Source organism: Halyomorpha halys, unplaced genomic scaffold (genome assembly GCF_000696795.3).
Source record: "Halyomorpha halys isolate HHAL.00 unplaced genomic scaffold, Hhal_1.1 Scaffold542.1, whole genome shotgun sequence".
In the NCBI taxonomy this organism is placed as follows: domain Eukaryota; kingdom Metazoa; phylum Arthropoda; class Insecta; order Hemiptera; family Pentatomidae; genus Halyomorpha; species Halyomorpha halys.
Genome location: NW_027105041.1, coordinates 486,683 through 499,108, shown reverse-complemented (window position 1 = coordinate 499,108; position 12,426 = coordinate 486,683). Strand labels below are relative to the sequence as shown.

The window sequence follows — 12,426 nt, the reverse complement described above, 5'->3', positions numbered from 1 at the left end:
GGTAAACATATAGTACAAGAGCCCAAGAGGAGAAAAAATGTAGTTATCTCACCCAAATTTTTGATTACTTTAATGAAAACTGTGTACAATTACTAGTAAAAATTGATGAGTCTACCAAGTATAGGTAGGGGGAATAAAAAATGGCTGCTGTTTCAAAACGATAAAAAAAAATAATTTTCATTCGGAGCTCTATATCTTAAGAACTAGCAACAACACAAGAAAACCGAAGATCCTTTGTTATCCCCCCTACTTATACTTGGCAGACTCATCAGTTTTGACTAGTAATTATACATAGGTTTCATTAAAGTAATCAAAAAGTGGGGTGAAATAACTGCCTTATTTTCTTCCCGACTCTTGTACTAATGGAACTAGTCTACTCTCAAGGACAGTCCTAGGCTAACCGATGTTTCAATTAATTGTTCTGTCTTTTTCCATACTCAAGAATCATTTAATTGACTATTATTTTGGCCGGGTCCCTATATGGTAGTAGTTAAAAATTAAAGAAACTATTTGAAAGAATGTCAGTCCGGGTCGCAAGGAAATTGTTGACAGCCACCTGTAGCTCTAAAACAGTGAAGTCACTACCCCCACTACAAAGCGGTTCTGGCATTTGAGGTTTGGTTCCGTGATAAGAGGCCGGTTTCGTGAGTTTGTTGTGGGTATCTTTTATTGAATTCTTAAACAAAGTGTATTCTACAATAAAACAAAAATGTGTCTTTTCACTATTTTTTTACTTATACTTTTAATATTCTTCGATGTTCAGTATTACATTAGAATTATATCTGTTATTTTGTTTGGGAGATGGTTTGAAAATAAGCAAAAAATCACTGACCCTACTGTAATTTATGGTAAGTAACAATTATATAAATAGTATTGATTTAATAACGAGTCGATAAAAAGCATATCTATTAACTCTGCCATACAAAATTATACTATTAATCTCTGGTGCACAATTTTAAAACTTAACTCTTCAGAGTTTTACAAACGTGTTGTTTTTTAATTCTTGGTATATTATTAATAATAGTGAACTATCGGAATATTTATAAGGCTCTGTTAATCTTATTTTATCAATAAGTAACAATTGGTATCAAATAAATTAATGAGTAACTATTTTTACTTCTGTTCCATCTGAATATGTTTCTTTAGTTGAATAATGTCATCTTCTTATTGTCAGGTTTATTATCCTTACATTATTTAGTAACCAAAGACTATAAGCTCTATGAATTTCGTAATTACCTAACTCCATTAATGTTATTTTTAAAGGTATCAAAATAATATTAAGTAGAATAATAGTTTCCAAAAAATATGCCTCTTTATTATGACAATAATAAATTATATACGATAGAATATCTGGTGTGTGAACTCATACATTCCCCACCACATAGCCTCCTAAGATCATTCATTATAATATCTTCCCTCCTATTGTTCCAATAGAGATTTTACTGTTTTACTTTTATTTAATTTTTTGGGGTTGTCTTACTCCACGATTGAACTAGCTTTCCTGTGATCATCTGAAATGTTCTAGGTGTATGTATAGATGCTGAATTTTTCAAAAAAATTATTGCCAAAACAGAACGGTTTTCATGAAAAACTGAGAAAAATATTTAGTTAACCAACTTCTAAAAGCCTATTTCTGTCAATATTGATCTGATTCAAACCCTTTTTTTTTTTTTTCATTTTGTTGAGAATTTTTCTAAAAGATCCATTGAAAACTGCACAACCAAATTTTGATCCGATATCAATCTTCTTACCTAGGTAGTAAGAAAATTAAAGATAGGCCATAAAATCTTAAAACCCATCATAGTATATGCGGTAAAAGGATTATCTATTATATAACATGAAAAGATAGCAAAGTATTAATTTTATTAAATAAAATTAATACTTTTTTTTGTGCTATTCTATTCTCTTAGGTACATATACATTAGATATTATTTATTGTTCCTTATTTTATTTCCTAAATTATGAAATCATTAGTTTAAATGACTAAATAATTAACACATTAATTTAAGAAACAAAATTTCTATAGCATATATGAGAAATTATAAAAGAAAATTTATAAATAATATCTCTTAAATTCCCATGACTTGGAACTTCCATGGACAACTCTTTTTGCACAGAAGACATTCAAAGTCTAAATGTCAGCCCATATTTAACACTAAATATTTTTTAATATTTAGTCCTATATCATCTTTGAAACATTTACTTAAAATGGGAAAAGGAGACTTAAGTTAGTTGAATTATACAACATTGAAAAAGTGACTAAAATTGGAAAACATTTCACTCTCCACCCTAGGGTAGCCTTCCTTACCTTACCTCTAAAACCAAAACTTATAGGAAGTTGTGTGGGTCGATGATATATATAGATAAATATACCTTTATATTAATGTTTATTCCACCATATTGATGTTTATTCCACTATTAACATTGAATTAATTTCTATCTTAAATTTAAATTTTGTCATTATTGTTTCAGGTTTTAGTTTTACCCAAGATTTGGACTTAATTTTCAAACATATGAACAATGCTAGATTCGTTAGAGATCTTGATTTTGCACGTTTTCACTTTTATGACAGGTCTGGATTGTATGATGAAATGGTGAAACGAAGAAGTGATACTCTCCAAGCGGCAACTAACATTAGATACCGAAGAGTTATTCCAATTTTCACATTTTACAAAATAGTTACTCAGGTATATTTACAATTATATAATGGTTGTCAGTGAATATTAGTATTTATTATCAATCCACCCTAATCATTTATATTTCACTATCGATAAATTTTAGGTTATTTATTGGGATGAGAAAAGCATCTATGTCGAGCAGAAGTTTATTACAAATGATGGATTTATCCGAGCAATAGTTTTAAGCAAACAGACAATGATTAAAGCTAATGTTGAAGATGTCATGCAATCATTAAATGCTGGACCCAAACCAGAAATACCCAGGGATCTCGATCTGTGGTTACAAAGCATGGAAATTTCGAGTGAAAAACTGAGGCCGAAGCAGGACTAATAATATTGTTTTTATTGATACAGAAATAAAAAAAAAATTAAATGCATGGACTATACCAATGTTGGTTTAAATTAAGTATTATGTTAACAAATTCAATGATATACCATTAATGAAATTCATTTTTATTGTTCCATTTTCTTATTTCTGTTGTATTTAATTTTGACATTTATTTATAATTTTGTTGCCTTTCTTTGTCATATTTTCCTGTTTTTGATTTTGTTTCTTATTCTTTCTGGGTTTATGTAGTATCATAGATTGGAGTTGGTTTTATTAAAAATTAAATAACACCATTGTTATCTGCCCACTCTTTTTAAAAGGACCTCCTTGAGCTATACGTTTAATTCTTGAGCCAAGATTGCAAATGGCGGTTGATAGTTATGATCGATTATTTATTATCGAAGATTATGTTATTGCAAATACAGTTGCAAAGTTTCATTGTAGTAAAAGGGATATAATGCTATCTAAAGATAAAAATTTATAATCATAGGAAACGAGATTGCTGCTTTGGTGTTGGCATGGTTGAATGACTTGGTATTAAGAGTATTACCTTTTTTATTTTGTAACTTATAGTTTACTGAACATTGAATCCATTATTTTATGAAATATCTCAATGCTGCCTACCTTTTTTAAATTAATTTTAATGATGAAAAACCTATTCCTAATAATAGGTCTGAATATATTAAAAATTTCTTAGTTCATATATACTGAAATAATGATATTTCATATATGAACCCAGGATTCTTCATGGATTTTAGTGGTACTTTTAAAAATTTTAAAATTTAAGCAAATATTTATATTTAATATAACCATATCCTAATTATTTAAGGATTCAAATGAGCAAATTCTTAAATAAAAATATTTTTTACTTCTAATTATAGAATAATTTTTCATCTTATAGAATTTATATCTATTTTAAGACTGCTACAAATAGACACAAGTACTTGTTATTTTCTTCTAATTAATTAGACAGAAACGTTTTTTTCTTTGTTGTTTATGTATTTTTATTTGTTTTGATCAAAGATCAGAATGTATCCTTTGTTGATTTGTAAACCTTTCTATAATAAATATATATTTTTATTTATTGTGACAATATTTTTTTTTTATTATTTAATGTTAATATATTTTACTTTAAACAATGATATTATATTTTTATTAAGAACCTTTTACCATAAACAAACATTATTAGAGATAAAAATTGATCAAAATAATGATTCCTTTATTAACAAAGGATATGTCAAACCTTTTTAATCAGAAGTTTATTCCAAATCAAGTTTCTATCTAACTACTTGTATTAAGTATTGTTAAGCCATGAAATTAGATCTAATGAAAAAGTCTTATTAGTAGAAGCTTGCGTGTTGAATAAGAATCTACAATAGTTCAAATCCAGGGGTTATTAGTACAAATTTAATTAACACTGAGCGTTCTAATAAATAAATTTATGATATAAATTTCAAGTTCATTAAAATTTTGAATTGCAACAAAATTAATGCTTAAAAAAAATTTTTTTTTTTATCCTCTAGTTGTCAAGAAGAGTACTAATACAACTCAACTACATTTTGTTTTCCATATATTAAAACTATGAATCAACAATTGTTGACAATTACTTTATGATTCAATAATTTAAATTTAAATATCAATGCACACACAGAGAAAGAAATTTATTCAATCATGCTGCCCAAATACATTGGGTTGCTACATTACACAGCATACTGATCAATCCGTGATCGGACATATATAAATTTATAAATTACATTTTTTTGATATGACACAATATAATAGAAAGATAAAATTATTAAGGAGTGTGCTGAACCGGATTTGTTCACTAAATAATTATTAAAGTATCCGAATTCTTGATGTACTCACTGATCTCACTTAGCCACTTTCAACTATAAGTAATTGGATTATACTTCACCAATTTATGGACTTTGTTTTAGGTGTTCTTTCATTTATCACTAGACAATGCCAATATTCCTAAGATTATGTGATATTGAAGATATTTATTTGTTAAATTCCTCCTTAATATCTCAATTTTTAACAAACCAAAATATGGATTCGAGGAAATAAACAACATGAAATTGCTAGATGAAATAATCATTATGGAGATGGCTGTTTATATATGTTATGAAACATTGAATGTTTAATTAATTCAGATACATAGTGATGACTGGGAAATACCCCTAAATGTTGTTAAAAAAATAGTGAACATCAGTAATCGAATTAATAAAGGAAGACACTTTATACACAATGTTCCTAACAAAAAGGTACCTGCATTCTTGATGTACTCACAAATATCACTTTCAACAATTATTGTTTTAATTATATTGATTAAATTTGTTCAGTTATACTGTTCATTCATCTGTAACCTTAGACTTATATTTGTTGAGAATGTAGATTTATTTTGAGTGAGCAAGCATCAAAAATGGGATTTACATTCAATTCTTTAACAATGGGTATACCTAATCACAATGTTAAATAATCAGCATCTTCATTAATAAACATATTATGTATATTTAATATGATCAAACTATTCATAGTGATTATTAATGAGTATAATATACATACAAGGTAAATTATTAGAATCACTTGAGTACTTATAATTTACTTTTTTCTTTCTAATTCTTGTTTGCTCCGCTTCATTCCAGCCTGCAGCAAAGTATAAACTACCATGAATGACAATTATAATGGCAATGAACATTTTTTTTTATCAATAAGCCAACATCATGTGCCAACAATAAGCCCTTAATGTGTAGCTAATTTTATTTAATTAATAATCTTTTAATTCACTGTCCCTACTATTAGTCACTGTTGCCCAGTAACACCATTGAAATTTATTCTATTTTCACAACTAAAGAATTAATATTCAATTTTAAAATGAATTAAACATAACTTGATTTCCTTTTTTATTTTGGGAAGCGTAAAAAGCAAGCTTTCCAAGTATCTATAATATACGTCAAATATCATATTTTATATATACTGTCAACCTTCTTGATATTTTACTTTGTTGGTATCAGTTTGATACTTTGATTGTTTACTTGATGAGCTCAATTGACTGGAGTTTGTTCTGTAAGATCGCCCCTGGATGGATCCTTTATTCCTAAAATTTTCCATCCCAATTTTTTTTAAAAGTGCAGGCACAATAACTGTTTTCAAATCAAACATAATAAATATAAATGCTCCTTGAAGACCATTTAAAATAGTGAAAGGATAATGATAAATTGGCATGCGAGTTAAAGATGTTAAGAGACCAAATGTCCATGATGTTCCCATTATAGTTGAAAGTTTTATATATAACCATAGTGTACTATATTCCTTCCTACCTGATGTTTTAAGTTTTTCTGAAGAGTTGTGGTGCCTTTGTAACCAATAAACGGTAATTGTGAACAGCATAAAATTCAGTAATAAGAGGAAAAACATGGGAAAATAAAAGAATATGGCCAAAGGTAAACTGTTTCCAAACCAACATACTTTCGGTCTTGCAGCATAGTGAGGCCGATAGTCTACTGGGAGTAAGTCAGTCAGTTCTACAATGACCGAACTAGTAGTAACTAATGTCGCCCCTCCCCATGCATATACAGCGTACTTTGTATGGCTCTTGGATGAACTGTTTTTTAATGCTGCATCAGAGAAAGTATTGCATATATCAATACTCATAGCATTCATCCAAAAAAAAGAAGCCAAATAAAAAAATTGTGTCAAAACTGCAATAACTTTACAAACGTTACTCGATACTTCAAATATTCCACACAAAAAAAGTGACTGAGCAACCATCAAAGAAATAGCTAGAGAATTGAGAACTTTAGCTGGTAGTGTTTTAGGAATTGGTAAAATTACTGATATTAGCAAATGCAAGAATAACAAAACTACAGAAGTTGACATACATATAAGTGTTATATAACCATCAATTTTCTGGCTTAAGTGCTCTTTGATATTGTTGCAGGGCATATCACTTTTGTTACACTTAATGTTAATATCACAAGAACTTCCAATTGGGCAGCTGACTGAAGTGCACTTCTGTTGTAAACCATCCCAGATACTCTCTGGAACATCACAAGAATGAAAACTCCAGTCATAACTCAGTATCATGGAAAGGCTTGGTACCGTCCTGTACGAGTATCCATACCAGCAGTGTAATTCAGTTTCGTTTATGCCATTGCATTTTGCACAATGAGGGTTCTTATACATCTGAAAAGAAAATATTATTGACTTGAAAATTTTTTTCTGATTAAACAAACTATAATTTTATTTCTCGTTTCCATATTTTATAATTACCTCCTTTGACTTTGATAATATCATCGAATATGAATTGCATTTGGAAGAAAGTATGGGATCTGTGTCAGGAGGGCAATTCGACACAGAAGCAACACAAGGTCTTTCATTTTTTAACTGTTCAGCAGGGAATATTCTGCAGGAACTATTTTCAACTTTCCACATAAGCATTCCTTTTTGATAAATTCCAGTTTCCAAAATCTGAAATATTTCCAAGTAAAGTTTATGTAGTATTACAAATTCCAAGTAAGAAATTTGTAATGAATAATCTATAAGTAGAACTAAGTTAAATTTTATAATGCTGCGAACTATACCTTTTCTACTGTAATATTGTTACTACAAGCAACTGAAAGATGTGGATTAACAATAAATTTCAATTGGTCATGGCAATAAGCACAGTATATATTAGCATAGTAAAGCCTTGTCAAATTTGAAAAGACCGGAATGTCCAGTATATAATGGTATTTATCAGGAGGAACATTTTTTTCACATGTCGCCTTCCATTGTCCTTTATATTTACCACAATCTGAGATAGCGTAAATACTCTGTAAGGAATATGTAAATATACAAATTATATTATTATATTTATGAAAACAATTTTATTGAAAATGATATCCTTTCTCAGAATGGATATAAATTTATATTTTCAATGCCCTTCTTTTGGCTACAAAAATATTTAATTGATAAGTAGAACCATATTCTGAATCTGTTAGTCCTGTAGATAATCAAGCTTTGAAATGTAAGCTAGAAAATAAACATGAATTTCTGGTTAAATACACATTTTAAAACTTAAAATTATGCCATTTAAAAATATTTCAAATTAATATTGTTAATATTTAATAACAATAATAATATATATTATTAACCTCAACTTTTTAAAAACACTTTTTCAGAAGATTAATTAACTATCAAAATATATTAGAAAACAATGAACTTCAACAAGTAAACTGCATGGACAACAATGTTTTAATCTATATTTAAAATTATTTATACTTATATATCAGGCCAATGATTGCTAAAAAATATAAGAAATGGAAGATATTTCATCCAGCAGTGTAATAACTTTGAATTATTTGTAAGTATATTTTTTTAATTGTTGCTTACATCATTTAAGTTTAAGGGGACACAATTCCACTTATTATTTCCCTTCATCTTCAAATTAGGTACTGCATCAATACAGCAGTCTCCATATTCAGCACACTTATCATCGCACTGGCAAGGCCTGTTTCCTCTAAAACAGTAATATTCACTGATTTTAAAAATATATAAGTAAATTTTTTTTTTAAATTCAAAATCACTAAGGAGTTACTAAGTAGTTGAGAAAGCATATGTTATGAGCATTGGAGTCCAGAATCCCAAGATTAAAATCTTGTGATTAAAGCACCATGTTTAGTTTAAAAATGAAGAGAAAAAATCTTAATATCAATATTGTTAACAGTTCTGATATTTGTTATTGTTTTATATATTTGGCAGTTAATATTGCCAAATTAATAAAATATACTATCTTGTGGTGACATTGGAGGAAATCTCAAATATATATTGCCTATTCTTCGCAGAGGTTATAAACACACCTAAAATCCATTTCAAATCAGCCTTAAAAAAAGGCAGCAAACTCACTGGGATTCTCTGAAAACAGTGATTGGAATTCCTGTGGAAAGTTTGCTCATCTATCCTACTCTGTACCTTCAAATATCTCCCGGTCAGATGAAGCCGATGGCATTCTTTGGAAAAATGACGGCCCATCATCTACGAGCTATTGCAGACCCTTTAAGTTTCAGTTTAGAAAAGAAATCTCACGGCATATTCTCCGAGAAAAACAATGTGTCATAGAAGAAATTAAAGCAAGAAAGCGCCCTATTGTAAAACCAGGAGTGACTAGAGGGTGGGTTCATGATTCGTGAAGAAAAACAAAGTGTTAAAGAAGAATTTAAGTCCTCAAGAAACCATAGTTCCTTTTTTATTATTTTTTTATTTATTTTAATTTTTGTTAGGATGGCCTTCACCTCCAAATATTTCTAGTAAAATTCATATGGAACGGACACTTCAAAACGACCGTACGAAAGTATTTCACCGTATACCTTCAAGTACCATTGGTAGAAAAAGGTAATATTCACTCTGAGTTATGTAATCGTACGTAATGCAATCTATTAATTTAATATTTTTTTCTGTTTTAGCGTTATTGGAAAAAAAAGTTCATTTTAGAAAATACTTGCAATAGAAATCAACTATCTTTTATCTATTTTTTTTAAACATTTGTTTTTATTAATTATTATTTACAGTTAGCCATAAAGCTATAATAAACATCTTTTTTTTTTAATAAACATCTGTTAAATATTAGGGTATATTAAGTACCTTTTCCAGTTTGATTCAGTGAGATGCTATGCTTTGAATTTCCTTTTTATACATATTTTTAATCTCATGCAGTAGAAAAATGAAAAAAACCTTAATAATAAGTAATTAAAACAGTCAATAAACATAAATTATAAATAATGGTGAAAAAAATAATTACTACGATTGTTCAAAAGATAAAATAAACACAATTAACAAATATTTGTACAAATCAGGTTTCAAGTTTTGTCTATTAGTATGTTTGGTGCGGTTGTGAGTGTATCTTTTTAGTGATATCTTGTCATAGTGCCCTATTTTTTGTATTAAAGGTTGTCGGAAATGGGAGTAAGAGAGAAAAAGTTCTGTCAGTCAGTATGGGTACTCTCTATTCGTCAGGAACTGTAAGTCAAATCACATGGTTGAAAATATTGAGTACCGAGGATAGCTGTTTACTATCCTTATACATATGTTTTGTATGACCTATTATTTTTGTAATTAGTCGACTTAATTTACTATGATCGATAGGAAAATAGCTCAGGTGGTCGCAAACACTCCATCATCCAGTCACTGTATCATTTGTAAAGGGAAACCCTACCAAATGAATACTTTCACCTTGTTATGTACATTCCTGTTTAACGAAGAAGATATATAATTGAGAATTTCACCATTACACCCAAGTATAAGGTTTATGTGAGATGTTTTGCATCTTGGCAACAATATGGTATTTAAAAACTTCACCTGATTTACGAGATATTAAATTGGAAACTAAAATATCTATTTAAGAGTCATTCTATTGAAAGAACGAACTTTAGTCCTAAGCAGCCTGATTTGTTTTGTTTTCTCGACTTGAAACATCTTTGCTTATATCTAATATTTTGTAGGAAAAATATTTTTTATAGTAATTATCTCTCTTCAGGTTGGAGGTGCCTGATATAGAAGGCTAATCAAATAGCATTGATAAAATATTCAATTTAAATATATTTATGATGCATAAACTATCCTTCATCTTTTAGTTGCCTCAATTCTATACTTAATATGCACACATGACTTACCGATTACCGACGACAACATACTAACTCTGACGTGCGCCGACGACACTGCAATAATTACTAGAAACACAGACCCTATATTGACCACACTAACTTTTCAACATAATCTAGGCAACATGGTGAACATAATGAAAAATAAGGATTAACCACGACAAGTTACAATATGTCATATTTACTCTGCGACACGAAACAGCAGAGCAACTGTTTACATAGACATCCACCCTATATTACAAACAAATAAAACAACTTACTTGGGACTTATTGATGATGGAAGGTTGAGACAACGTCAAGGCAAAATGTAAATTGCTAAATTTCCGACTGAGACTATTTTACGAGTATTGTACACAACACAGACATTCTAAATACTCCTCAAACAGAAACGTAACATATACAATTACTAACTAAAACCCAGACTTACACTTACCAAATTTATGGACTTGCTAAATAGACACAGATTTAAAAATAAAATAAATACCTTTCAATCACAATTTTTAAGACTGGAAACGTGCTCACCACTCTACGTTTCAAACCATTCACATCGACCTACCCATTCCGACTTTATCGAACCATATTCGTATAACTTAAAAACGGTTTCGTTACAAATTTAATGGATATTTTAATGAATGTCTACGACAAATGGTGGCAAATGGAACTCCTGACGTGACTCAGCATAGGATGATGAGGGGTTGGATGAATGGCCTCCTAGTCTCCTAGAACGTTAGGAGGATGCATCGCTGGGTGCAGTTTCCCTCATGCCAACCCATGCCATGCCTATAAATTATAATCAATTGAAGATAGAATATAAATCTTGTAGTGAATTTCAATAATCAGCGGTCTCGATAATTACATCGATACATCTATTCCCGTTGCGTGAGTTCCAATATTTATAGACAATCATCAACATAATTTATGAATTCATTCGCTAGTAATGTTTGATACACTACATCGAAAGTGTTAAGTACTTAGGAATTGACGAGTTTAAAAGCACATAATCAGTTGCCGGTCTTTGATGTTCGCGTGCTTCAATTTTCCTAAAATAGGTCATTGTGTATTCATGATCTGATATTCAGTCTTCAGAGCATGCATTCAAGCTAAAATGTCGGCTAGCGGATCATGATTGTCTCATAATATTATCTTTATCCCCTAATAGTTGGAATGGCATCATAAATAGCCACTCACCACAAATTTTAGTTTATTTTCCTGTAGAACTTGTTGTATGCCTCATTAATTAATATTATACACATCAATAAAAATATTAAATCATGAGGAAAACACGGAAATGAGTATGCTAAGTAAATTGAAAGAAAAACATGTGTATTTCACATCACATAACTTTGTACCACCCTTCTTTAAGTTCAAATTAATCCTCCTTCGTTAATACACTTCGTCCATTAGAAGGGATTTTTTTTAAATCAATTTATTTTAACGTTTTTAGTTGTTCAAATACCTTCAATTTATATTCCATTACATTTTATATGAACTTAGCGTGAAGTTATGTGAAACCGACAAAAAGTTGAGAATATTTCAAACATAACAAAATAATATTTTTCAATATTTAAATTGTTTTGAAACATTGTTATTTTCGCACTCGAGGCAACCAGTGGATATACAGGGTGTTTCAGGGTTAAGTGGCCAAATTGAAAATATGAACTAAGGACCTCAAAACAAGAAAAAAAAAATTCCTCTGAAGGTACGTCCGCAAACGCTTTGTTTAGGAGATATTCACGCCTAAAGATTTTCATTGTTAAGAATTAGTTAGGTTATATGAAATAAA

The 12,426-nt window shown here is 29.4% G+C and overlaps 2 protein-coding genes across 10 annotated transcripts in view; one reads left to right on the top strand and one right to left on the bottom strand.

Moving 5' to 3' along the window:
• Positions 1–408: 408 nt before the first annotated feature.
• On the top strand, positions 409–3,992 carry LOC106684100 (protein THEM6). The gene is made up of 3 exons (XM_014425989.3): positions 409–848; positions 2,473–2,687; positions 2,782–3,992. Exons 1-3 carry the CDS (start codon positions 710–712, stop codon positions 3,007–3,009), a joined length of 582 nt encoding a protein of 193 aa, XP_014281475.1. The 5' UTR covers positions 409–709; the 3' UTR covers positions 3,010–3,992.
• A 585-nt stretch (positions 3,993–4,577) lies between these two features.
• Positions 4,578–12,426, bottom strand: part of LOC106684099 (latrophilin receptor-like protein A) — a 21,009-nt gene continuing 13,160 nt past the window's right edge. For 4 of the 9 annotated variants that reach the window (XM_067048205.1, XM_067048214.1, XM_067048207.1 and 1 more), the window contains 4 exons: positions 8,380–8,506; positions 7,590–7,820; positions 7,279–7,476; positions 5,494–7,191 (listed from right to left, as the gene is read on the bottom strand). In XM_067048205.1, the coding sequence (XP_066904306.1) occupies positions 5,986–7,191; positions 7,279–7,476; positions 7,590–7,820; positions 8,380–8,506 (1,762 nt within the window). In that variant the 3' untranslated portion in view covers positions 5,494–5,985. Of the gene's footprint in view, positions 7,192–7,278; positions 7,477–7,589; positions 7,821–8,379; positions 8,507–9,278; positions 9,474–9,627; positions 9,740–10,903; positions 11,014–12,426 lie in introns of those variants that run through there. The other 5 variants (XM_067048236.1, XM_067048232.1, XM_067048235.1 and 2 more) reach the window with 5 other exon arrangements.

Bases quoted from the DNA above. Each gene is read 5' to 3' on its own strand.
- LOC106684100 (XM_014425989.3), top strand. From the start codon at position 710: ATGTGTCTTTTCACTATTTTTTTACTTATACTTTTAATATTCTTCGAT. The intron at 849-2,472 runs GTAAGTAACAAT...TTATTGTTTCAG, and splicing joins TGACCCTACTGTAATTTATG to GTTTTAGTTTTACCCAAGAT. The intron at 2,688-2,781 runs GTATATTTACAA...GATAAATTTTAG, and splicing joins TTTACAAAATAGTTACTCAG to GTTATTTATTGGGATGAGAA.